The 24,135-nt window shown below is 45.4% G+C and overlaps 1 protein-coding gene across 6 annotated transcripts in view; it reads right to left on the bottom strand.

Annotated features, from left to right (window-relative positions):
• Positions 1-24,135, bottom strand: part of XPNPEP1 (X-prolyl aminopeptidase 1) — a 53,572-nt gene that overhangs the window by 14,345 nt on the left and 15,092 nt on the right. Inside the window, exons 1-10 of one of the 6 annotated variants that reach the window (XM_030940729.1) lie at positions 15,094-15,113; positions 14,601-14,664; positions 13,301-13,405; positions 10,074-10,166; positions 9,620-9,763; positions 7,798-7,893; positions 5,289-5,370; positions 3,561-3,771; positions 1,978-2,067; positions 1,280-1,330 (exon numbers count right to left, since the gene is read on the bottom strand). In XM_030940729.1, the coding sequence (XP_030796589.1) occupies positions 1,280-1,330; positions 1,978-2,067; positions 3,561-3,771; positions 5,289-5,370; positions 7,798-7,893; positions 9,620-9,763; positions 10,074-10,166; positions 13,301-13,373 (840 nt within the window). In that variant the 5' untranslated portion in view covers positions 13,374-13,405; positions 14,601-14,664; positions 15,094-15,113. The other 5 variants (XM_030940730.1, XM_030940728.1, XM_030940725.1 and 2 more) reach the window with 5 other exon arrangements.

Here is a 24,135-nt window from a genome sequence, read left to right as displayed (position 1 = left end):
AAACACAAAATCATATCTAAACCAGGTGTGATGGCTCACACCTATATTCCTAGCACTTTGGGAGGTCAAGATAGCCCAGGAGTTTGAGATCAGCCTGGGCAACATGGCAAAACCCCATCTCTACAAAAAAAAAAAAAAAAAAAAAAACAGAAAAAAATCAGCTGGGCGTGATGATGCACTCCTGAAGTCCCAACTACTCGGGAGGCTGAGGTGGGAGTATCACCTGAGCTTGGGGAGGCTGAGGCTGCAGTGAGCTGTGATCACACCACTACTCCCCAGCCCGTGCAACAGATGAGACCCCATCTCAAAAGAAAAAAAAGAAAAAGAAAAAAAAATGTATCTGCACACTAAGAGACATGTAAAAATAATTTATATTTTTAAAAATAATTTACGGCCAGGGGTGGTGGCTCACGCCTGTAATCCCAGCACTTTGGGAGGCCGAGGTGGGTGGATCATGAGGTCAGGAGATCAACACCACGGTGAAACTCCGTCTCTACTAAAAATACAAAAAATTAGCCGGGTGTGGTGGTGGGTACCTGTAGTCCCAGATACTTGGGAGGCTGAGGCAGGAGAATGGCGTGAACCCAGGAGGCAGAGCTTTCAGTGAGCAGAGATTGTGCCACCGCACTCTAGCCTGGGTGACAGAGCAAGACTCCATCTCAAAAAAAATAAAAATAAAACATAATAATAATAATTTACATAGATGAACAATCACCAGAAGGAAACATGAGGAAAAAAGTTACACTGGTGGGAATAAAGACAATATTTTCTTTTTCCAATTAAAGAGTTGTTTATACAGTACTTAAAGGGAACATGATATTGTTTAACAACAGCACAGAGAAACCACCCTCTTGCCAATCAGAGCAAGAAATTAACGGCCAAGAGTCAATTTAATATAAAAAGGTTCATGGCTTAAACTGAAGTTCAAAATGTACACAAAGATCTTTTTCTCCTAATACAATCAGCTTGCCTATAATAATATTATGAGTCATTTTTCCTTATAATGAAATTCCACTTAGTTATGATTCCCTAACCCAAAAAGCATCCACTCTATTATGGAACTTCTTTCTTCATTCTTGTTACCATTTTCATAATTAAGGAATTTTGAAATCTACACACACCAAATTTCCAGAGAGTATTATTAAAATAGAGCCCAAAAATTTGATCAAGATCTCAGACCTCATGGTCAGCAGAGCATGGGGGATGCTAGAGTTAGAATCACATATAGGTAGGTCTGAATAATGTATACCCACATATTAAACAAAGACTAAGAACCAACCTCTTTCTCCAGCCAGTTAAAGAGTTCACAGAGGGCAACAGCATCTTTAATCTGTGCAAACAATGGAGACATTTTTTTAAGTTATTACTGAAAGTCACATGACCAGATTCAGAGCCTAGCCCTAATGCAATACTGAGAAGGCTGTACCTGCAGGGTCACACACCATCAGCAACCAGAGCTTTACATGTGGACATTTCTGGGAAGCCGGTGTGTGCAGCAACTCCCATTATCAGGGAAAGGCTCCTCTGCTATTCGGTAGCTCAGGTACAATCAGGAAAGGCCCCACCTCAGAGCACAGGGAGCTCCTCCAAAAGGTTAACTTAAAGGTTAAGAACCCTACAGGGGCCAGGAAAAAATAGGCCACTATCAAAAGCCACCTCTGAGCCCAAAATCTTTCAAGACCCATCCTTTGTTCTGAAACACAATCTGGCTCTTTTATGAGGCTTCATCAGCATCATGTCATCACCATCATCTACACTATTATCATCAATATCTCCTTTTGTGTTGTGTACTATACTTTGTAAAGATCTAATCCATCAAGTATTTTATTTCATTCCCTCATTAACTCTGGAAGGCCAGGAGGCTGAGGCTCAGAGAGATTCTAACCTTGTGCCAGGCTCAATGCCACAGAGGAGGTGAAGGAGCCAGGCCTTCTGACCACCTCACATCCCATCTTCTGCACCAGCTCCTCTACTCACGTGAGCCCGCCTCATGCCTTCTGACTCGGCTGAATTCTTCACAGCTTTGGCGATGCAGATGGGGGTGTAAGGCATACAGCAGCGGTGGTCCTAGAGGCAAAGGGCAGTAGGGTGGGAAACCAAACCTGCTGCGCCCACCCAAGACCAAGGCAACAACCTGTTTGCTTAGCAAAACTTACTTTAGACCAATCATTTGAAGAGCTTCCCCTGGGGACCCACATAGCTGTCCCCTGGGGCCCCAATGACCTGTACCTTTTGATTGATGACCCTGAGCTTAAGCTCAACCAAAAAGAGTAGGTACATCAAACAAGGTGTCTCTCTTCCATCCCTCACTCCCTTAGCTCTTTGAGACTGCTGGCTGCCTGCCATCAGCAAGACATTGCTTTCCAAGCCACTGTGGTTGTGGTTAGAGTTCACTAACCACTGAAAGCTTGACCGAAATCACCCTTCTCTTGCTGTACAAAAGGGGCTTTTTCTCCCTGTCTGGCGATGCACATGACCTGATGAGTGAGGTCTCCTGCTCCCTCCCTTCCCACCCAGTGGTCCTATCTCAGCTACTGATAATGATCTGATATTAAAAGGCTAGAGAAGACCCTTTCCAATTTGAGAACAAGTTAGAATCCAGCAGACGGGCCTCAGCACACCTGACACTTGCACAGAGCTTCTCAAATTGCTTTCGTGATCTTATCTCCTTTTCTCTTTCTCTCCAGAGAGAGCAGAGAGAGAGAGGAGGTGTCACACTGTGTGTGATGGTGGCAGGGGTACAATGGCAAGCCAGATCTAGACAGCCAGGCCTGGTCTCTTCCCAGGATGGCCCACTGATCAGTGGAGAAGAGAGAACATCACTGGGCTTGCCAAAGGCCACTTGGCAGCCAGAGGCCAAGGGCAGGACAGTAGAAAAGCCTACCTCTAAAGAGGCCTGGATTCCAGTCCTATCCCAGACCCTAATTAAAATGAGGCAACAAGTGTCAGCTGCTTAGCACTGCCCAGCAAGGGCTCAGTAAAGGACAAGCCTATCACTATCACTTGAATTTGACAAGTCCCCAACTCCCCAATCCTCTCTGGGCCTCAAGTGTCCTTAGCTATAAAATGTGGTGGGGCAGAAGGAGGGGGTAGAGAAGCATTTCCCAAGCTTCAAGCATTCTCATACCACCTGCACAGTTTTTACCCTAGCTTCTTATCCATTGTACCCTTATTCACTTAGTACTTTTCTTCAGACCATCTTTAAATCAGCTTTATTAAATTCAACTTTATTTTAAATAATTATAATATCATGAACTCATGCTAGTTATGGTTTTTCTACTATATGCTAAATGCTGTTAAAACAGATACATTTAAGTAAACTAAATAATAATGTGTACCACCTAAAATAATCTCTCATGCCACGCTCTGGAAAACACAAGACTCAACAAGCAATAAGGGCCCTCAGGCTCTTGATATGGCTCCAGCTCTAAGGCCTCATCCAGGGAGACCACAGTTCTGATCCAACGGGCAGCCTCAGAAATCTGCCTCTGCTCCAAAGACAATACCAGAACTGAGAAGAGGGTGGCAGAGTTTAGATGGATCAAAGTAGGGCCACCAACCTTGGGGATGGCCTCGCTCACAGCATAGCTGGCCTTGTCGCTGACCCACACCTTCTCCCTTGGGGAGAGATCAGCACACAGGGCCTTGAGTTCGCTCAGGATGGATTTGTAGGGATGCACCTGGATCCTGTATTCGGCCTCCAGACCCAAGTCAAGTAGCAGGTGCTCCTTCACACTGGGGGCGTCTATGCGGTCACCATCAATGAAGAGCCTGCAGATGGAGGAGAGGTGGGTGGCAGCAAAAGGAGGGAACATGAGTGAGAGGGTGGCAACACAGACACACATACACATCAGGCTCTGTTTCCTGGCAACGAAAATGAAGCCCCTTTTCTCTCCTCCCCACTCCTTTCCCAAATCCTGCCCTCCAAGCTGCATTCCCTGTCCCTGTTTATGTTGTCATCATCCACCCAATTCGCCAAGCCAGAAATCTGGGCAGTGTCCTTCATTGATAACCCTCTTCCCGTCCTTCATTAAGACCTTGGGACCCACAGCCTAAATCTCCACCTAATCTGTCCAGCTCAACTACGACCTCGCCCAGTCACCCCTCAGGTTCAGGTCCCACCATCTCTCACTTGGGTTAGTGCCACAGCCTCTAAGCCTTTCCCCGTCTACCAATGTTTCAGTCATATTATTCTTTACAAGTCGTACGTCTAACACGTGGTTCCCTCTGAAAATTCTTTCAACAGCTTCCCACTATTCTTGTTCAGAACAAGAACCCAAGCTCCTGAATGCGGCCCACAAGGCCTTTCTTTTCTGTGGCCCCTGCTCACATTCTGTCCTCACTATGTTCTGACCTCACTGAATCACTTCAGGTCCTCCATATGCACTGTGCTCTCTACTGCCCAGAGTGTCTGAAAATGCTGTTCCCTCTGCTTGGATCACGGTTCCCCGCTCCTCCTCCCCCTGCCATTCACCCAACTCACCCACATCTATCCTTACTCTCTGCTTCAATATTACTTTCCCCAAGAGTCTCCTCTGATCTCCAAGTCTAGGTCAGGCCCCTCTCATAACACCTACATCCTTCCCACAGGCAGACTGGTGCCCACTTATGTGCCCAAATACTTTAGAAAGAAGACATGCTCATCTCCCTGACTCCAACCCAGGACCCCGTCCTGTTTCAGTCACCCTAGCACCTAACAGAGACCCTAAGCACATCACCGGCACTTAATAAATGTGTTGTCTTAATACAAAAAGCTATTTAACTAGAAATGAAAAAAAGGCTACAAGAAATGCTTTGAAAAAATAAACTGACAATTCAACAAAGCGTAGCTGGAGGGGTTTTCCCATATTATTTTTGACCTTCAAAATGACTGCATTTATTTGCATTGTGGACCCAGAATTGTACAGCTGAACACATATACCCCTTTACACTGGCTGCTAGAAAACTTGCCAAAGAATGTGTGGCCTGAACAAGACCTTGCAGCAAAAATGTTGTGAACTAACCTCACTCCAGCTTGGTCCTAACGTCCTCACCTACTTGCTTTTTAGTCTCATAGTACTACAGACACTTTCATACGTTCCAAATCATTTTGGGGGCTCAAAGAGAGGCAGGATATAAATAAACACCTACTGCTAAGGAAGACAAGAAGGGAAAATGTTAAAAGGGCAAGAAAAAAGAAGCACATCAGTGAACTATCAGACAGTGATGGGTGGGCCAGGACCAGAAAGGGCACACGCGGGCTCTGAGGAGCTGTGGAAGGGAGTTCCAGAAGCGGGGCAAACACTCACATGATCGTCTCTAGTCCTATGATTGCGTAGGAGAAAAATACTGGATTGTGCTCCACATCTGATCCTCGGAGATTAAATAGCCCTAGAAAAGAAATCAAAGTCCCTGTCACCTGTCTGACTTAAGATTTTAAGCGGTCGCTTGTCGGGGGAGGGAAGAGCTTCAGCTTGGAGTCCAGCTGCTGCGGAAGGATTCAATGGAATCGCACAGAAAGGCTGGAAGCCTGACTCCTGTCTGGTGCCACCTCTGAACTGCAATTGCTCATGTCCACCACGTGAGGGCACCAGAGCTGTTTCTCATGCTTCCATATCACTGCCGGGAGAAGGGAATAAACGCTACCAGTCAAAATCCTGAGAACTGCCCCCACAAGCAGTTGAAATGATCCGCCTAGTGCTGACCTGCCAGGCCTGGCCTTGAAGCCGACAAACCTCTAGCACTCCCAAATAACAGGAAGGAGACAAGCACTCCCTCCCTTCTGAGGCAGATGACCTAGGGTAGAAAAACTGAGACCCTCACACAAGGGAAGCCAGGCAAGCCTCCTCTGTAAGGGTCAGTGAGCCCCATGGAGACGGAGCTTCCTGTCAGAGGTGGAAAGAAAAGCAGTGAGTCAGCGAGGCTGCAGCTCGCGAATGAAATCAGAGCCTGCAGCCCACCCATGGGTCTGCTCCGGCACCACGACTGGGTGGAGGACCTGCGGACAGCCAGGTTCAGTGATGTCGCTGAACGTCTGAGAACTAGAGAGACCAGGAGAGAGCACAGTTCTGGTCCCACGACTTCCAGCTTCCATCACTCGTTCTCATGAGGATCAGAGCAAAAAAAGGCCTGGGCATTAAACATACAACCTCTATTTTAAAATAATGGCTTCTCAAACTAAAGTGATGGGGCAACATTTTTTTTTTTTTTTTTTTTTTTTGAGACGGAGTCTCGCTCTGTCGCCCGGGCTGGAATGCAGTGGCCGGATCTCAGCTCACTGCAAGCTCCGCCTCCCGGGTTCACGCCATTCTCCTGCCTCAGCCTCCCGAGTAGCTGGGACTACAGGCGCCTGCCACCTCGCCCGGCTAGTTTTTTGTATTTTTTAGTAGAGACGGGGTTTCACCGTGTTAGCCAGGATGGTCTCGATCTCCTGACCTTGTGATCCGCCCATCTCGGCCTCCCGAAGTGCTGGGATTACAGGCTTGAGCCACCGCGCCCGGCTGAGGCAACATTTTTTACCTATCGTACTAGCACTTCTTAAAAAATGACAGTAACTGGGGTTAGGGGTGTGGCAAGATGGACAAATTCAAATACCAAGGTGCAAACTTTCTGGCAGGCAAAGGGCAAAATGGGTCAAAAGCCCTAAAAGCCAACCAGAAATAGGAAGAAAATTATCAAACACTAAGACATGAATTCATGAACCAAGATTTTGATGGTAGCATCATAATAAATTATGGGATTACTGCAAATAACCCAAAGGTCATCCTTAGGGAAACAGTTAAATAAATTATGGTATAACCACATGATGGAATATTTAATACTCCCTTAAAATTATGCTTATATATGCTTATAGTATACTGATACAGTGAAAAAAATCAAGCTATAAAATGATATATGCATAGAATACTGACAATGATTATCTCTGAGTAACAGAATTTATGGGTGATTTTTTTTTTCTTCTTCTTCTTTTTACTTTCTCTGCATTTTCCAAGTTTTCTATCATGGGATTGTGTTTTTGTTACAATCAGGGAGAGAAAAAAGTTTTCCATGTGTTTTTCTCTGACACTGAGGTCATTAAGTTAATTAGGGATGTAGGTCACTGATACACTTGACAATGTTTTGGGGATGGAAGACGCAGGGATTGAAGAGAGAGGACACTGCAGCAGGGTCTCATTCTCTAGCAAGAAGGCAAACAGATAAAGCAGTGCCTCTTCTCCGTTTCTCTGGGTCAAATCGACTCAGAAACCAGAAGACAGGACAGGAAGGTTCAACCAGATTCCATCAGGTTTTAGATGAAAGAAGGTGCTGAACAATTGCATGAAGGTGGGTTTAGGTCTAAAGATTGAGAAACTGCTATTATATCAAAGGGCTTGGGGAAGAACTTTTGGTTCCTAGTTTTCTGAGGTAGAACTGTTCCCAGAACATTCTCACTATAAAGACCTTAGGAAACTACAGGACAAGTGTAAAGAAAGAAGGCTTCTGCTATGATCCCACTTCTACACCTACAGAGAGGCTGACAGACATAAAATATTTGTAGGAAATGCCCTTCCTTAGAGGTGCCATGGTCCTGAGGGACGGGCCAGAGGTGGGCATCACCCAGCTGTAATAGTGCTCTGGGCAAGCCTCACTCCCCTCCCCAATTCCCTGTAATTCTTTCTCCTTCATCCTAATTGGCATCTCCTATACCCATTTGGTGACACAGTCTTCTGCTTATTCCCTGGCCACTCAGAAAAGTTGAATGGCATAAGCACACAGATTCCCAGAGACCCAAAGGAGAGATCGGGTAACATGCCCAAACAGCGAAACCAGAGCACTCACATGCAATCTCATCCAAGGCAGTGACCACAAACCACATGACGTTCCTCTCAGCCATTTTCAACCGAAGGTCTGCAACCTTGTCCTTCCAGGAGATGCCTGCAAGAAACAAATGTGCTTTAACTCCAGCCCTGGTCCCAGAAAGCAGTTAAATAAATTATGGTATAACCACATGAAACCAGTGAACCTACCCAGTGAAAGAACCTACCCCAAACATCAGCACCACTTCTTACAGGGAGCATGCTATATTTACACAGACAGGAGGCCTGGATTCAAGCCCTATACAAGAGGTGTCCAAGCCACTTAACTGTCGTGAGCCTTGATTGCCTCACCAGTAAAATTCATTCATTTACACATCCCACAAATGCCTGTGTAGCATCTAGATCTGCCAGGCATAGATACATGCCAGGCACTCTGCTGGTCACTGTGGTTACAGCTCTGAGCCAGACCCAGTCCCTGTCTTCATGGGGCTTATAATATAGAAGGGAAGACAGACAATGAATCCAGCAATTAACACACTACTGTAAATACTGATGCAATAGGGGACACACAGGGAGCTACTTCAACACACCACCCAGCAGAGGGAACTCACCCAGTCTCAGAGGTCAGGGGAACAGCACCCACCACTTGATGCTCCTGGGGCTGCAAGACTTGCTTTTGGGTGCTAAGACCTAGGAATTCCCTGTAGTCTGACTCTCTGTGATTACCACTTCCAAATCACACTTGCCCTTTCAGACACTGCCAAGGCCTCCCTGCTGCTCTGCAAGATGAAATCGTGGTGCTAGAGGAGCTCACTCCATTGCCACCACAACCACCCTACCGGAGCAGCATTCATAACTCAGGGAACAGCCAACTGGGTGGGCATCTGTCTTATTCACTCAGCACCTTACACGGCATCCTGCAGATAGTAGGCACCCAAATGTGTACTGAACAAAAGCTTTATCACCAACATTTGCTCTCCCCTCTCCTACAAGCAACAAGTCAGAGCTTCTGCTCTAGTGAAAAAAATTTCAAACCACGCTGATAGAAAATATTTAGCCGACCCTGGGCCACTCACTGGACCCATCCTCCCCATTCAGCAATACCCCTCTGGTGAGGATGTCACACAAGAAAGCAGGCTGGGGACGCTTTGAAGATCAGTTCGGGAATGCTGTTTAAAACTTGGCCCAGAATCTGGGCTGTCATGCTTTCTTCCCAGGACCCCTCTGGGCAACCTGCCTACATTCCACAGCCATCTCCCATCTACCTCTGTTTCTACAGCAAGACGCCCTCCCCTGCAGCCCCACCTCCAGGTCTCTCCCTCTGCCCCTTCACTGCTTCATAAATCCACACAATGGTTCAGAGAACATGCTGCTTACCCATCACTATCACACAGGCCAGGGAAACACACCCACACCCCAAAGCCTCTAAAGCAGAAGGTACAAGATGGAGGACAGAGGCCTAGGAAGGTAAATCTACAAATGCTGACATAAGAAGGGAAATGGAACCTAGAAACCTCTATGCTCTGTTTCCAATATCAAATATGTGCAAGTGGCAGTTAGCAGCTGAATGGTAAAAAAAAAAACTCAGTCTTTTCAGCAGCACCCAAAAAGTCACCCAAACGAGCTTTGCAAAAATAACCAAAGCCAAACTAAGTGGCAAGTAGGTGGCAACAGTGGAAACAAATAAAGCTCCTGCTTCTTCAAATATCTCACTGGGGCAGAGGAGGGCAAAATCCTCCCGTCAGCTCAAACTCGACTTGGATTCGGAGAAAGAGGTTGGAGACAATAGCAAGAGGTGAGGGGACAATGACGGGGTCCCTGCTGGGTGGAACCATGATTCTGACCTGTGTAATCCAGGCCCAGTGTGAGGAGAGGCTTGCAAGGACGCTCAGGACGGTCTGTCCAGATTTTGTCAACGAGGTTCTCCTTGACAGGAATGAGGTGGTGGCCGGCACTTCTCAGAACCTTGGCCATTTTCTTCCAATAATCTGAGGAGACACATTGTGGCCCAGCCATGAGCCGAATGCCCATTGCAGCGGGGCAGGCAGCAGGGCCTTGAAAGTCCAGAACCTTCAGAAAGGTGGTCCTGCCGCAGCCCAGAGCTGGGTGTGCAGGATGAAGAACTGTAAAAGCACATCTTCACCAACAGTGGAACTCTCTCCTCACCTTGACCTCTACTATAAAATCAGTCATGCTGAGCCCCCCAATGTTCCACACCCCACAAGTAAAACAAAAAGGATGGAGGGGAGTCTAAAAGCCACTTCCTTACCCAAGCAGAAAGGAACCAAGCTCACTTACCTGTAGGAATGATTAAGGGGTCCACACCAACCCTGGATCCTTCAGGAAGCACACTCACCAGCCAGTCTTCCTGAGTTGGTGTGTCCTTCAGACCTATGCGGGGAAGAACTGGTAAGAAACAATTCCCAGTGGGTCCATGCTTATTATCCCACCAGAAGGATACAATTCTCTAACATCATGATAGCAGGGTCTTTATTAAGCAGCTTCTTTAAAGTGGATTGATATGACTTAGAAAATCTTTGAACCTCCCTTAATCCTGGAAGGCGACAGAAAGAGGGAGAAGTCTAAGTTTGTGTGTATGAAAAGCGTTAAGACGAGGGTGAGACACAAGGGAAAAAAGTACGATTTTTCACTTGACTCCTTATAAAAATATCCTGGGGATCACTGCCACGTAGGCACATGGTGTCACCACAAAGATAATCTCCTCAGTTTAGTCACTTCCCCACTACTGGTCACTTGATGAGAATGTGGGCAGTGATTTGGTGAAGTCTGGGAACTGGGAGCTTCCCACATATCACACACCAGGTAAGGTGATAACATGCTCCCAGTGCCCGCCACTCATCTGCAACGGCAGGGTGGCCAAGAGAAGGCCCCTGCCCCATAACCAGCCTCTGCATAGAGGGCTAAGCACAAGTCTCGGTGGCAAAGAGATCTTCCCAAAGTTTATAGGAGAGGCACGCAGGCACCCATCTTGCTGTCTTTATTTATTTATTTATTTATTTATTTATTTATTTATTTACTTTTGAAGACACAGTCTCACTCTGTTACGCAGGCTGGAGTGCAGTGGCACCATCTCGGCTCGCTGCAACCTCCACCTCCTGGGTTCAAGCGATTCTCCTGCCTCAGCCTCCCAAGTAGCTGGGATTACAGGCTCATGCTACCACATCCAAGTAATTTTGTATCTTTAGTAAAGATGGGGTTTCACCATGTTAGCCAGGCTGGTCTCGAACTCCTGGCCTCAAGTGATCCTCCCGCCTCAGCGTCCCAAAGTGCTGGCCGTCCTGTTGTCTTTAACATGGGCCTCTGGGTTCCCCAACTTCCAGGATGAGACAGCCCTTTCTATTTCTAAGACGCTAGTCATAGGACACTATATCAGCCTCCAGAATGGAACTAAAATTACTTCTATATTCCAGTTTTCCTTTAATCTAAGCCAACATCTTCCATATCTAGCCAGTTATCTTTGAGATGTATACTTTTTTTAACCAATCAGATTGTGGCCAAATAATTAACATCTTGATAAAATAAACATATATTTAGAGTAAAAGTTCACATATTCTAAAACAGTAGAAACTTATCTTTACTACTTTTCTCTACTGACTACTGATACAACCACATAACCACAGAAGAGAAGTGCAAAGGTTTATAAAGAAAGAAGCTCATGAATTCCAACTCCAAAAAAACGCCTAGAAGCTGACATTGAGTTTCATTCTATTTGATTCTTTCCTATTTTTTTTCAAACCACTAAACAAGCCACTCATTAACACAGTTTCTCCGAACGCCCTAGTACACTATATAGTATAGCTTTCATAGGATGAAGCCATGTCATTTCCTCGCAGACAGATCTCCGGCAAAACCCCAGGGATGAATCACTCACTGGCCAACCAAACCCATCAGAATCTCCCTACACAGAAGACTTGACTGAGGAAACTAGGGAGGAGCCTGGAAGAGAGGAGGATTCACTCCCTCTGCCACCCCCGTGCTACCACATACCTACATTAAGGAACAGGTAGGCAGTGTTCACACCTCTTTGACATTCTGATCCCCAAAATGCTAACAGACCTAACAGACCTAACAGACGGAATCTGTGGGCCCCAAAGAGAGATGCCTGCTCCCCAGGGGCGGACACAATGTTCTACTGGGTACAAGAAGAAAGTATCAGAGCTTCTATTTGTATTTATTTTTTATAAAGAAATTACAAAGTTAGTTTTTGATATCTGGAATATAGAGGAACACTAGCACATATAAATAACATATAAACATACATGCACGTCGTGGGTACTTGACTCCCATTAACAGAAGCACGCAAACAAAAAAATTTAAAGACCACTAGCCTGTCCATTTATAACAGCCAGTCTCAAATGCCTGCCTGCGTGTGTGTGTGTGTGTGAGAGAGAGAGACAGACAGAGAGAGAAGGGGAAGGAGAAATCAAATGCAGCACAGGCAACAATCTGTAGCTTTGGTGTTTTTATATTTATGAAATGATTTTTGAGAAATAGAAACTTAATCCAATGCCAGGACAAAAATGTTCCTTGTTCTTCCCAAAGACAAAGAACACGTGTATGTGTGTGGAGGGTGTGTGGCGTACACCTGAGTGCACACACCCCTCGGTCAGCTGGCTGCCTGGATCTCAGGGTCATGGTCTAGTCCTCTGTTCCCTCCTGTGAGTCTGGGGACTATTTCCTTTCCTCATTATTTCCTACAACAAATAAGAAGCATCAGGTATTTTGTTTCATCTTCTCTTTCTCACTTGGCCCTTCCTTATCTTCTGTTCCCCAAGTTCAAAAATCAGGAAGCAAAGACTTTGTACAGTCCCTAAAACCGTGTTTCTAAAGACTATTTTAATGACAGGAAAATACACACAGCAGTAAATTAAATGAAAACAGAGTACATACACACATTATTCAATAAATATTGATCTACACGCTTTCCACATAGTATTGCTTTAATTCTCACCACTTTATATGTTATTTACTTACTGTGATTAATCCATTTTACAGATGAGGAAACTAAAGCACTGCAAGTGAAGCGACTAGCCCAAGAAAGTTCCAGACCCGTTCGCTTGTCCTGCATGCTGCTCCTCTCTAGAGCTAAACTGCCAGAAGCAAATCCAAGATCCTCAGAGAGAGCCTCAGGGGAAAACTTTCTGGCTCCTATTGCCAATGACTCCTTGCCTTTATCTCACTCTGAATCATGAGGCAGCAAATAGTAGAAGGCTCCCAGTACCGGAGCGAAATGCACTGCAATGTGATCTGCAGCAAATCAACTGTCCTCTCTAGCCCTCAGTTTCCCCTCAATAAAATGAGTATCCTGAACCAGGGTCCTCCAAAATTGAATGTACATTGGTATGTATGTATAAGCATGCCATTTTTTTCCCCTCAGTTTCCCCTGGATTCTCAAAAAGGTCCACGACTACATAAAAGGAGTACGATCCAGGAGTCCTGAGGACCTCTAGGATCCCTGCCGAGACCAGGCCAATTAAGTTTAGGCTAGCCATGCCTGTACCCACCCATCTTCATGAGTGTCCAGTTGCTGTCCATTTGCTTGGCAGCCTGGAGAAAGTAGCGCCCGTCAGTCCACATGGCTGCATGCTCTTCTGTGATGATGGCTGTGCCTGAAGCAGGGGAGAAAAAAAAAAAAAAAGAAGAAGAAAGGTTTCTAACAACTGCCCAGAAGCTGCACAAAATGACAGCAGGCAGGTGAGAGCAGTAAGAGGCACCAGCTCCTCCTAGTGGGGCAGATGGGTCCTTAACTCCAAAGAAACTTCTGGGCAAGAGAAGACCACACCACTGAGAACAAGCTGTGTGTCAAGCTCTGAAAGAACAGTCCTGAGACCCAAGCTGCCTGGCACTGGTCCCTGCACAAAAAAGACTGCACTTGCGCAGTACGAGTCAAAAACAGAGAATGGAGAACTGCAGACATATGGCCAAAGTGGTCTCGTATAATCAAGACACAGGGAGAGATGGTTCCTGCTCAGCAATCATAGCCACTCCTCTGCTCCACCAGACACCCCAGAAGAGCTGTTTCACCTTTCCTGGAGAAAGACCAAGTGGGCCCTATGAGTGTTCCTGCTGTGGTCACTAGCAGGAAGCTTATGCCTCCTACCTCTATCCGCCCTCCGTTCCCACAGACCTGGCAGAACTTGGGGCTTTTGGCAGAGGTGTCAGCCAAAGTCAATCCTAATGTGCCAACCAACACAAGCACTTACGCCAAAGGAAGCAGCGTGCTAATAACCTTGAGGGGAGGGGAGCTCCCACCTTGTCCAGCTTGCTTTAGAGACAAATCTGAAGTGGGGAGTCCACCCTAAACTCAAAGGCATAATGGTTTTGAGGAACACCAATGCAGCTTAACATTAACCTGTGTTATTTAAGCCAAGAGTGAAAACAGAGAAACCAAAAGCCAAGCACTTGGGAGAATTGCTTGGGACCAATAAGCTAAGAGAGGAGGGTCTGAAATAATATTACAGTCTCATTTCTTATTTGGGGCGCTAGTAACACAGGTATATTCACTTTAATTGATAGAACTTTTATATGTATATTATATTCAATAAAAAGTTCAAAAACTTTTTAAAAATAAGAATTGTTCAAACTTTGAAAGCAAAGGTACAGAGAGGAATAAAAAGGGTTACTGCAAGGCGACCTTGGGGAGCCGGGAAAGGCTGGGAACCCACACCTTTCTGCAGAAAGTCAATGTGGAGCATCTGGTTTGCATTTTCTTTTTGCTTCTATATCACAGGCTGAAACTCGGTTCAGTTATTTTTAGGAGGCGAACAAAGGTGCAGAAAGAACAGAGAAAATGCAGTGACTCACCCGCAGAGCCATCGAATCCAGAGACAAAAGCCCGCCGACAGTCACATGGAGCAATATACTCACTCTGGAAAACAAAGATGACAACAAAGTGGGCCTCGATCACTCATGAGCAGACTGTTCTGCTTGCTTAGCCTTGTGCTAGGCACAGCAGGGACTACGAAGACTGCGGAATCCTTGGCACCCACCCTCAAGAAGCCAATAGTCTAGATGAAAACAACAGATTAGCACACACTGCAGAAGACTCTAATTAATTAAGGGCAGAGAGAGCTGTTCCCTTTAACCTCTATTTCCTCACTAGGAGAACAAAAGCACATCAGGAGAAACAGATAAAAACTGCTCTTTCTTCACTGAGATCTTACTCAAAAATCAAACCAATAGCCTTCTCCCCTCCTTGCCACTGACATTTAGGCATCTGTTATTTTTCTGAAGAGTAAGGCTGAATTTCTGTGTTAAGCACCAATAATTCCCTAACTTAGTTTCTGTAGATACTGACTTGTTTCCAAACTTCCTGTTTGGGTCCTCCTCTGAGGTAGCATCACCAATCTCTCCCATGCAGACCCCATCCCTTCCTGTTAGGGAGTGAGCGGAAATGCTTCATCCAATCCAGGAGGCTTCAGCAAAATAAAATGTCACGTCCAAAACCAAGGTCTTCTCGGCTGATAATCCCTTTGCTTCTGTATGTAAGGGGGTTAGGGAGTGAAGAAAGTAAGAAATTCTTATGCCTAAGCAAAGGGTACAAGTCAAAGTGTGCAACTTCTGGTAATAGCCAGTGAGGCACAGAGAGTTTAAGTAACTTGCCCGAAATCACACAGCTAATTAAGTAGCAGAGGCAGGATTTGAACCTAGGCAGTCAACTCCAGAGTCTGGACTCTGAAGCCCTATGCCAGGCTGCCAATGCATGACACTTTATCTCTCACCCTTATCACTCTCTAGGATAAGACCAATAGCAAACGAGAAAACTAAGGTTCAAAGAGAGAATCTTTAAGTAACCTGCCCACTGACAAGTTAATGGTAGGCCAGGATCCAAAGCCACGCCTGCCTGAGTACAGAGCTGCTGCTCCTTCTGCAGTTATCAGGATTCTCCCAAGCCAAAGGACCTGGCAAGGTTAAGAAAGTTCGGGGTAGGGAATGGGGCTGCTGGCCAGACCCAAGGCATTTTTAGGACAGTCAACGTGATGTAGGGGGAAAAGGCCCTCATGTTCCTTTCCTGCAATATGGTTAAGAACTACCCCTTTCAGCCGGGCACAGTGGCTCATGCCTGTAATCCTGGCACTTTGGGCGGCTGAGGTGGCAGGACTGCTTGAGCCCAGGAACTCGAGACCAGCCTGAAAGCATGGTGAAACCTCATCTCTACAAAAAATACAAAAATTAGCCAGGCACGGTGGCACGTGCCTGTAGTGCCAGCTATTCAGGAGGCTGAGGTGGGAGGATAATCTGAGCCCGGGAGGTTGAGGCTGCACAGTGAGGCGTGATTGCGCCACTGTATTCCAGCCTAGGCAACAGAGTGAGACATTGTCTCAAAAAATAAAAAAAATAAAAAGAACTGCCTCTTTCACCACGGCACCAGCAATCACAGTCTCAAACCAGCCTCCAGGGAGATACCAGAAGGTTCAGCATAGAGAACCGCAATGGCAGGATAAAGCAGCTCTGCGCCACCTGCCCTCTAGCCCAGGCCCAGCTGCATAGTCTGCAACAAGTCCTGGCAGCTCTCTCAGCCTCATTTCCTCATCTCTAAGACAGGTCATTTCAGATTGCTAAATGCAACAGCAAGCACATTTTATTCCTAAAGCATAAAGGAACATTCAGTCAACAGCACTAAGGAAATAGAAAGAAATGGCCACCAGCATCGTTTAGAACTGCAGAATCCTCCTGTGTTTATTAACCCAGTAATCACTGTGTGCAAGACTTTTTATTAAAAAGTAACAATGGGGGAGGAAGGGTGGCCCACATGTCTCCTGGGACTCTTGTAAGAAACAGTAAGTTAATGTCTTTGAAAACTCACCAGAAACCGGAAAGTGCTGCACATATGCAATGGAAGAGATATTATTAATCTCTTCTTCCTAAACAGTGACAAGGCATCTAAGGGGCTGGGAAAACTAAGTTAAAAATAACTCTTGTGCTAAAAATCACTGCGCACAATGGGGAATACACAGTGAGGGCACTCTCCACCAACAACATGACTCCATGGGCTTGGGGCTCTTCAACCCGTGACACAGGGTGAACATACTGGCAACGGCTGGCAGAGAACGCAGTGCAGGTCTGAGCCCAGGTGAACTCTTCCACTCAGGGACACAGCACTCTAGGGATGCCCCATCCCTTTCTGGGCAAGCTTGGGAGAGATGGAAGATCCGCAGGTTAGCTAGACTTCTCCATCAGCAAAGGCAAGGAAAGAGTTCCTCCAAAGGGAGGTGGAATTAACAGCAAATGGACATGTTTAGTTTGGGATGGAGACAAGGTCTGGGGTAAGAATGTCCAGACATGACCTAAGTGGTCAACATTCCAGAAAGACATCGCTGAGCAAGGCTGGCCACAGCATCACCTCCACACTGACAGGCTATGCAGAAGCCAGACAAGCACTGTGCCCAGGACTGTCACTCTCCTTCTCCCAGGCATGAAGCTGGCAACGCCCAGGGGCGGTCTCCTCAGAGCACAGCATAGGGCCCAAAATAAACCAAAGCTGTAGCATGCTAGGAAAAAGGAACAAAGAAGCACAGCTGCTGGCTTTTTCTCAAAACCACCCACTTCTCTCCATTTCTAACAGCAGCACTCAGTCCAAGCCTCCATCATCTCTACCTGGACTACCGCCCCTACAATCCACTCTGCACATACACTCAGAGTGAGCTTTTCCAAATATCTAAGATCATGTTAGCAACCTCCTTAAAACCCTCCAATGGCTTCCTATAATATTTAAGATAAAATCCAAACTCTGGCCCAGTCAAGGTACTCTGACTTTGCCAGTCCTCTTGCAGCTCTGCTCCCATTCACCATGCTCCAGCCACACCCACCTCCTTTCTGCTCTTTGCATATCCTGAGCTCATTCCTGCCTCAGGGCCTTGGCACATGAGCTTCCTTGTGCCTATAAAAGTCTTTCTGATCACGGCATGGCTAGGTCCTTCTCATCATTATACTTGAGATCACATGTCACCTCTACAGAGAGACCTACCTGTACTACCCAGCTATAATAGCCACCCAGCCACTTTTAAGTCTCTGTATAGCTCACACATACTCTAGATATTTGCCCTTTTTTTGGGGGGGGGGGGGCGGGGGAGACAGGATCTCCTCCTGTTATCCTAGCTGAAGTGTGGTGACACAATTATGGTTCATTATATCCTTGACCTGTCAGGTTCAAGCAATCCTCCCACCTCAATCTTCTGACTAGCTGGGGCTACAGCAGGGATACACCCCCTGTGTTTTTTTGTTTTGTTTTGTTTTTGCTTTTTTTGTAGAAACGGGGTTTTACCACATTGCCAGGCTGGTCTCGAACTTCTGGGCTAAAGTGATCAGCCTGCCTTGGTCTCCCAAAGTGCTAGGATTACAGGCATAAGCCACCATGCTGGGCAATGTTTCTCTTCTTAATGAACTTTTTACATTTTTATTGTCTTGTTCCTCAAGCCCCATCTTACCCCCAAGCATGTAAGTTCCATGAGATCAGGGTATCTGTCTTGTCACTGTTCCTGCACTCAGCACAGGTGACACACAGTAGATCCTCAATCCACATTTGTATTATAAATGAACAAGCAGAAGGAGACATGAAGCTTTTCCCCACATCCAGTTAAAACCTCAACCATCTCTATGAAGATGGAGGAAGGGACCATTAGCCAAGGAATGCAGGTGGCCTCTAGAAACTGGAAAAGACAAGGAAATGGACTCTCCCTGGAGCCTGCAGAAGTAACATAGCCCTGCTCACCCATTTTAGACTTCAGACCTCCAGAACCATAAGAGAATAAATTTGTTTTAAGTCACTGTGGTAATTTGTTATAGCAGTGATAGGAAACTAACACATTATCTAAGGGAGAAAAGATCGTAAGGGATTATAAATGGGGTTTCAAACTCAAATACCTCAGGGTACAGGACAAAGGATGTCTTTTCTAAAGACAGCAGCTCCTACTCAGCTGTGATTTCTGAAATGCAGGCCATGTGTTGCCAGTCTTCAATATTTCAGAAGAAGCTAGAAATGTGGGTTCATGAGAAACTACCCAATTTTTAAATGTTGGCATCTAATTCCAACAATATAAACAATACATAGCCAAATAAAGCATCCGTAAACTACAAAAAAAAAAAAAAAGCTAGTCATCTCTCAAAAATCTGGTTCATGTGCCCCCTCTTCCATGAAGCTGACTGACCCACTTCAGCTTTCAGAGGCTCCCACATCTCTGAATTTTATAGGACCATCCACGTTGGCACTTATCCATACCCTACCTTGGGTAATGTTGACAAATAATGTTAGCTAAGATTATTTAGTCTGTATTGTTTATTATTGTCTCAACACCTACTAGTCAATAACTGTATTAATTTCCTCTCATTCTAATCCTCATAGCAGTTCTGGAAGGTATCCTCCCTCGCCAATCTACAGATGAAAAAAATGAAGCTTAGAAAAATAACTAACTTCCCCAAGGTAACACCACAGTAAAATCTTAACTCAAGTCTGACTTTTTTTTTTTTTTTTTTTTAAAGATGGAGTCTTGCTTTGTCGCCTGGGCTGAAGTGCAGTGGCACAATCTGGGCTCACTACAACCTCTACTTCCCAGGTTCACGCAATTCTCGTGCCTCAGCCTCCCAAGTAGCTGGGATTACAGGCGCCCGCCACCACACTCAGCTAATTTTGGCATTTTTAGTAGAGACAGGGTGTTGCCATGTTGGTCAGGCTGGTCTCGAACTCCTGACTTCAAGTGATCCACCCACCTCTACTTCCCAAAGTGCTGGGATTACAAGCATGAGCCACTGTACCCAGCCTCAGGTCTGACTTTTGAAAGCCCATACCCTTCCAAGCTGCCAAGCAACCTCTTTTAATTTTGTAGAGAAGTTGTACACATCGAGTCCCACAACTGAATTATAAATTCTGAGGGAACAAGGAATACAAGGTGTATGCTGCACTTACCTCTACCTTCATCAGCCACATAATAGACATCTCCTACAACCAGCAGTTAGAATTCTGTTCAAGCCTGGTTCCCCACTTACTAGCTGGGTGAACCTGGGGCTCAACTTCCTCATCTGTAAAATGGGGATGAAAATAATACCCACCTTGAAGGGTTGAGGTGTGACATAAAGCAATTAGTGCATGCCGAACATCTGATGAACAGCAGCACTTATTGCTAGGTACTGCACCAAGCTTGACTCTACAGCAAACATAAGAAACTATCTTCTCGAAGTAGACAATCAGCAATTTTAGACAGATACTCCATGAAACATTAACACTAATAAACAGCCATATAAACTATGCTGAATATGCAGTGTGGTATTTGCTACAGTTTAAAGGATGCTCAGATGTGCCTTAGATCCATCAGGCCAAGCTCAGAGGTTTGACTGGGCCACCAAGGACAGATGAAGAGAGCAGGAAAACAGTCCAGAGAAAGGGAAAGGTGTGACAAGGCCGAGAAGCAAGAGGCAAGAGGCGAGAGGCCAATTAGCCTAATGGCAGGGGCAAGAAGTTCAAGGCAGCAGCTGCAGAGATGTCTGTAAAGGCCGTCTGAAGACAAATAGTCAAAGACCTCAAATATCACACTAAGAGGCTTGAACTTTATCCTGCAAGTTCTAGAGAGACACTAAAAGTTGAAGAGAGGGTGGTGACATGACCAGAGCTGGGTTTTAAGAAGAGGGATCAACATGGCTGGTCACATGGAGATGGAACTTGCCAAGTAAAGCTGACAGCTGACTGCCAAGATAAGCACGACTAAAGTTACTAGAGTCCACATTAGGGTGACATCTTTCCCCCTCCCTGACCCTGTTCTCCCACCAGTCATGAGCCTGGCACTGTGCCTCAAACATACAAGGTTCTCAAGAAAAATGAAACTGAATGAATAAAGGGCCATCGGTCCACAGGAAGTACCAAAGGTTAGGCTGTGAATGGAGATGTAGACTCCTTGTTTCCAAATGTAAGTTTTTGGCATATTTTTCTCTCCTAAATAAACCAAGTCAGGGTATGTGGGAAAAACTGACAGCTGTCCAAAGATTCATGCTCCTTCCTTAGTGTAGAAGAGTCACTGGAAAGTAGCTGCCCAGCCAGGCCTTCATTCCCACGCCTCCTTACATTGAGGTGAGGTCACATGACTGACTCTTACCAATGAAATGTGGGTAAGAGGTGATGCCTGGGTCAGGGCTCTTACAAATGAGTGTGCCCTGTCCATCCCTTTCCCCTTCCACCAGCTAAAATGATGGCACTATGGGATGGAAAGAGCCTGGATCCCTGAATCACTTTCCCTCAAGGTAGAGAGAAGTCCCCCACCAACCAGGAACACCCACTCTATACTGCTACATGAAATAAGAAATAAGCCTTTACAATACCAGGCCACTGAAACTTCGAGATGTGTTACCACAGCTAGCATTATTCTAACACAACCGATAAAATCACTGTGGGATAAAAATCATTAACCCCACCCCAAGAGAAAGCCTATTTATGAAATACAAAACAAAACAGGAAGCTGACTCCAGGAGAAAGGAGTAGGGTCCAAAGAGTTTAGGAAAATCTGATTCACGTCTTCCAGGAGGAGGAACCATAAACAAAGCCAAAAATTCACACTGGCAGAGTCAGTCCCTGACAAAACATCACCCTTTGACTAAGCCAAGCCCAACAACATAATATGGGGTCTTACAGATGAGGAAAATGAGGAATCAGGATTTCTAAAAGGCAGTGCTGGCACAGCTGTGACTCCAACCAAGGATTCTCCTGGTTTGAGGCAAGTGGTGACCACAAATCCTGATATATGACTAGGATGGTACATGAAAGTATCCATGTCTGTACCAGAGAGAACAGACAATCCCTTGCTTAAAAAGTCCCCCAGGGCCCAAGCTCATTAATCCACAACCCTAATACCACAACCCTTGTTCTGAGTTTAAAAATAAGAAACCCTTAAGAGTTACAGAGGACAGAGAGAAGCAGACCACTGGAGTGCCAAGTCCTTGCGTAATTATGCATTTGAGGTACGTTTTCTCTCTAGCAGGGAACAGTGTGTGGGTGTGTATATTTGTGTTTTGGAAAGTACACAAAGGACAGAATTCAAGATTCCCCTTCACTTCTCCAACACCCTCCCCTCCCCAACCGTAGGAGAAACTCCATCAACCCAGAATTTACCCTGAAACGAAACAATTAGGAACAAGAGCCGCAGGGAATAGCAGCCTCTCTATTACTGAGGAGACTGCTATGGCAGGTCACACATGAAGCCAGCCCTTCCTTCTTGTTCTCACAATCACAGCAAGGATCCAGAGTCCCACTTAACAGAGTCACCCCAATTATGTCTCTCTTCTCCACAGGAACTAAAACAAGGAACCCATTTCTTTCTGTTGGTGATACCATAAACACTCTCAGGCTTCAAACCTTCCCAATCCCCTCTGCCACGTGCCTGCAAGGTCCACATTTAATCCAGGTTCTACTACTTCTCCAAATCCTACCCCTCCTCTCTGCTCCTAACCCCAGTACCCAAGTCCAGGCCCTCTTTACCCCAACTATGAGATCCTGCAAGGCCTAACAGGTTTCTCAATTCCCAGAGTCTCCTTTCTCCAATCCATACTAAACACTGCTCCTTCTGATCATGTCACTCTAAAATCCTGATTCTCGTGGTCAAAAACAACCATGACCAGTCGGGGGTAACTCACGGATAGTCTTAATCAGGCCCCTGTTTTCCTTTCTTCTTCAAGCTTATTGTCATGCATGTTCTCCTAATTCCATAGACATCCATGGTATTTCTTACCATTTGACCCAGCCATCCTATTACTGGGTATATACCCAAAGGATTTATAAATCATGCTGCTATAAAGACACATGCACACGTATGTTTGTTGTGGCACTATTCACAATAGCAAAGACTTGGAACCAACCCAAATGTCCATCAATGATAGACTGGATTAAGAAAATGTGGCACATATACACCATGGAATTCTATGCAGCCATAAAAAAGGATGAGTTCATGTCCTTTGTAGGGACATGGATGAAGCTGGAAACCATCACTCTCAGCAAACTATCGCAAGGACAGAAAACCAAACACAGCATGTTCTCACTCACAGGTGGGAACTGAACAATGAGATAACTTGGAGACAGAGTGAGGAACATCACACACCGGGGTCTGTCACAAGGTGGGGGATGGGGGAGGGATATAGCATTAGGAGATATACCTAAGGTAAACGACAAGTTAACAGGTGCAGCACACCAACATGGCACATGTATACATGTGTAACAAACCTGCATGTTGTGCTCATGTACCCTAGAACTTAAAGTATAAAAAATAAAAAGATATCCATGGTATTTCTTGTACTTCTCTCCCTCTTTCCATACATCCAAATTCTACCCGTTCACGTCCCGATTTAAATCCTACTTCCTCCATGAAGACTTCCTTGATCCTGCCAGCTTAAAATACTGTCACCTTTGAATTCAGTTCACACTTTAAGTAAACTTACATTACAGTTGCCACCAGCCACATGTGTCTAAGAACTTGAAATGTGGCTGTTGTGACTGAGAAACAGAATACTTAATTTTATTTCACTTTAATAAATTGAAATACAAATTTAAAAACTGATATTCAAGATTCAGTTACTGGAAAACTTTTAAGTAGGTTTAGAAAAACTTGGGTATGTGAGTCCACCTTTTCAACTGTTAGTTTTATGAAATCTAAACACAGATCAAATATTTCCAATGAAAATTTCACATTCAAACTGCACAGTTTTGGAAATGTAAAATACTTCCCATATTTGTTTTTGTTTTTGTTTTTTTTTTGAGACGGAGTCTCGCTCTGTCGCCCAAGCTGGAGTGCAGTGGCCGGATCTCAGCTCACTGAAAGCTCCGCCTCCCGGGTTTACGCCATTCTCCTGCCTCAGCCTCCCGAGTAGCTGGGACTACAGGCGCCCACCACCTCACCCGGCTAGTTTTTTGTATTTTTTAGTAGAGACGGGGTTTCACCGGGTTAGCCAGGATGGTCTCGATCTCCTGACCTCGTGATCCGCCCGTCTCGGCCTCCCAAAGTGCTGGGATTACAGGCTTGAGCCACCGCGTCCGGCCATACTTCCCATATTTGAAATTTCAGCATAAAAAGGAATGTAAAGTATCTTCTTAATAATTTTTATAATGATGATGTGCTAAAATAATATTTTGGATATGTTGGATTAATATGCTGTTAAAATTAATTTCACTGCTCTTTTACTTTAATGTGTCTACGAGAACATTTAATATTACATATGTATCTCATGGATTTCTACCAGACAGTGCAAATGAGGTCCTTTCACATGACATGCACCAATTTCTTTTTGTGTTTGCATTTATGACTGTGGCTTACCTATTCTTTAATCTCTTCAAAAGGAATTTCATTCGTCTCTACAACAGTAATAATAA

This window comes from Rhinopithecus roxellana, chromosome 11, assembly GCF_007565055.1.
Source record: "Rhinopithecus roxellana isolate Shanxi Qingling chromosome 11, ASM756505v1, whole genome shotgun sequence".
In the NCBI taxonomy this organism is placed as follows: domain Eukaryota; kingdom Metazoa; phylum Chordata; class Mammalia; order Primates; family Cercopithecidae; genus Rhinopithecus; species Rhinopithecus roxellana.
This window is presented reverse-complemented; position numbering and strand designations above follow the sequence as displayed.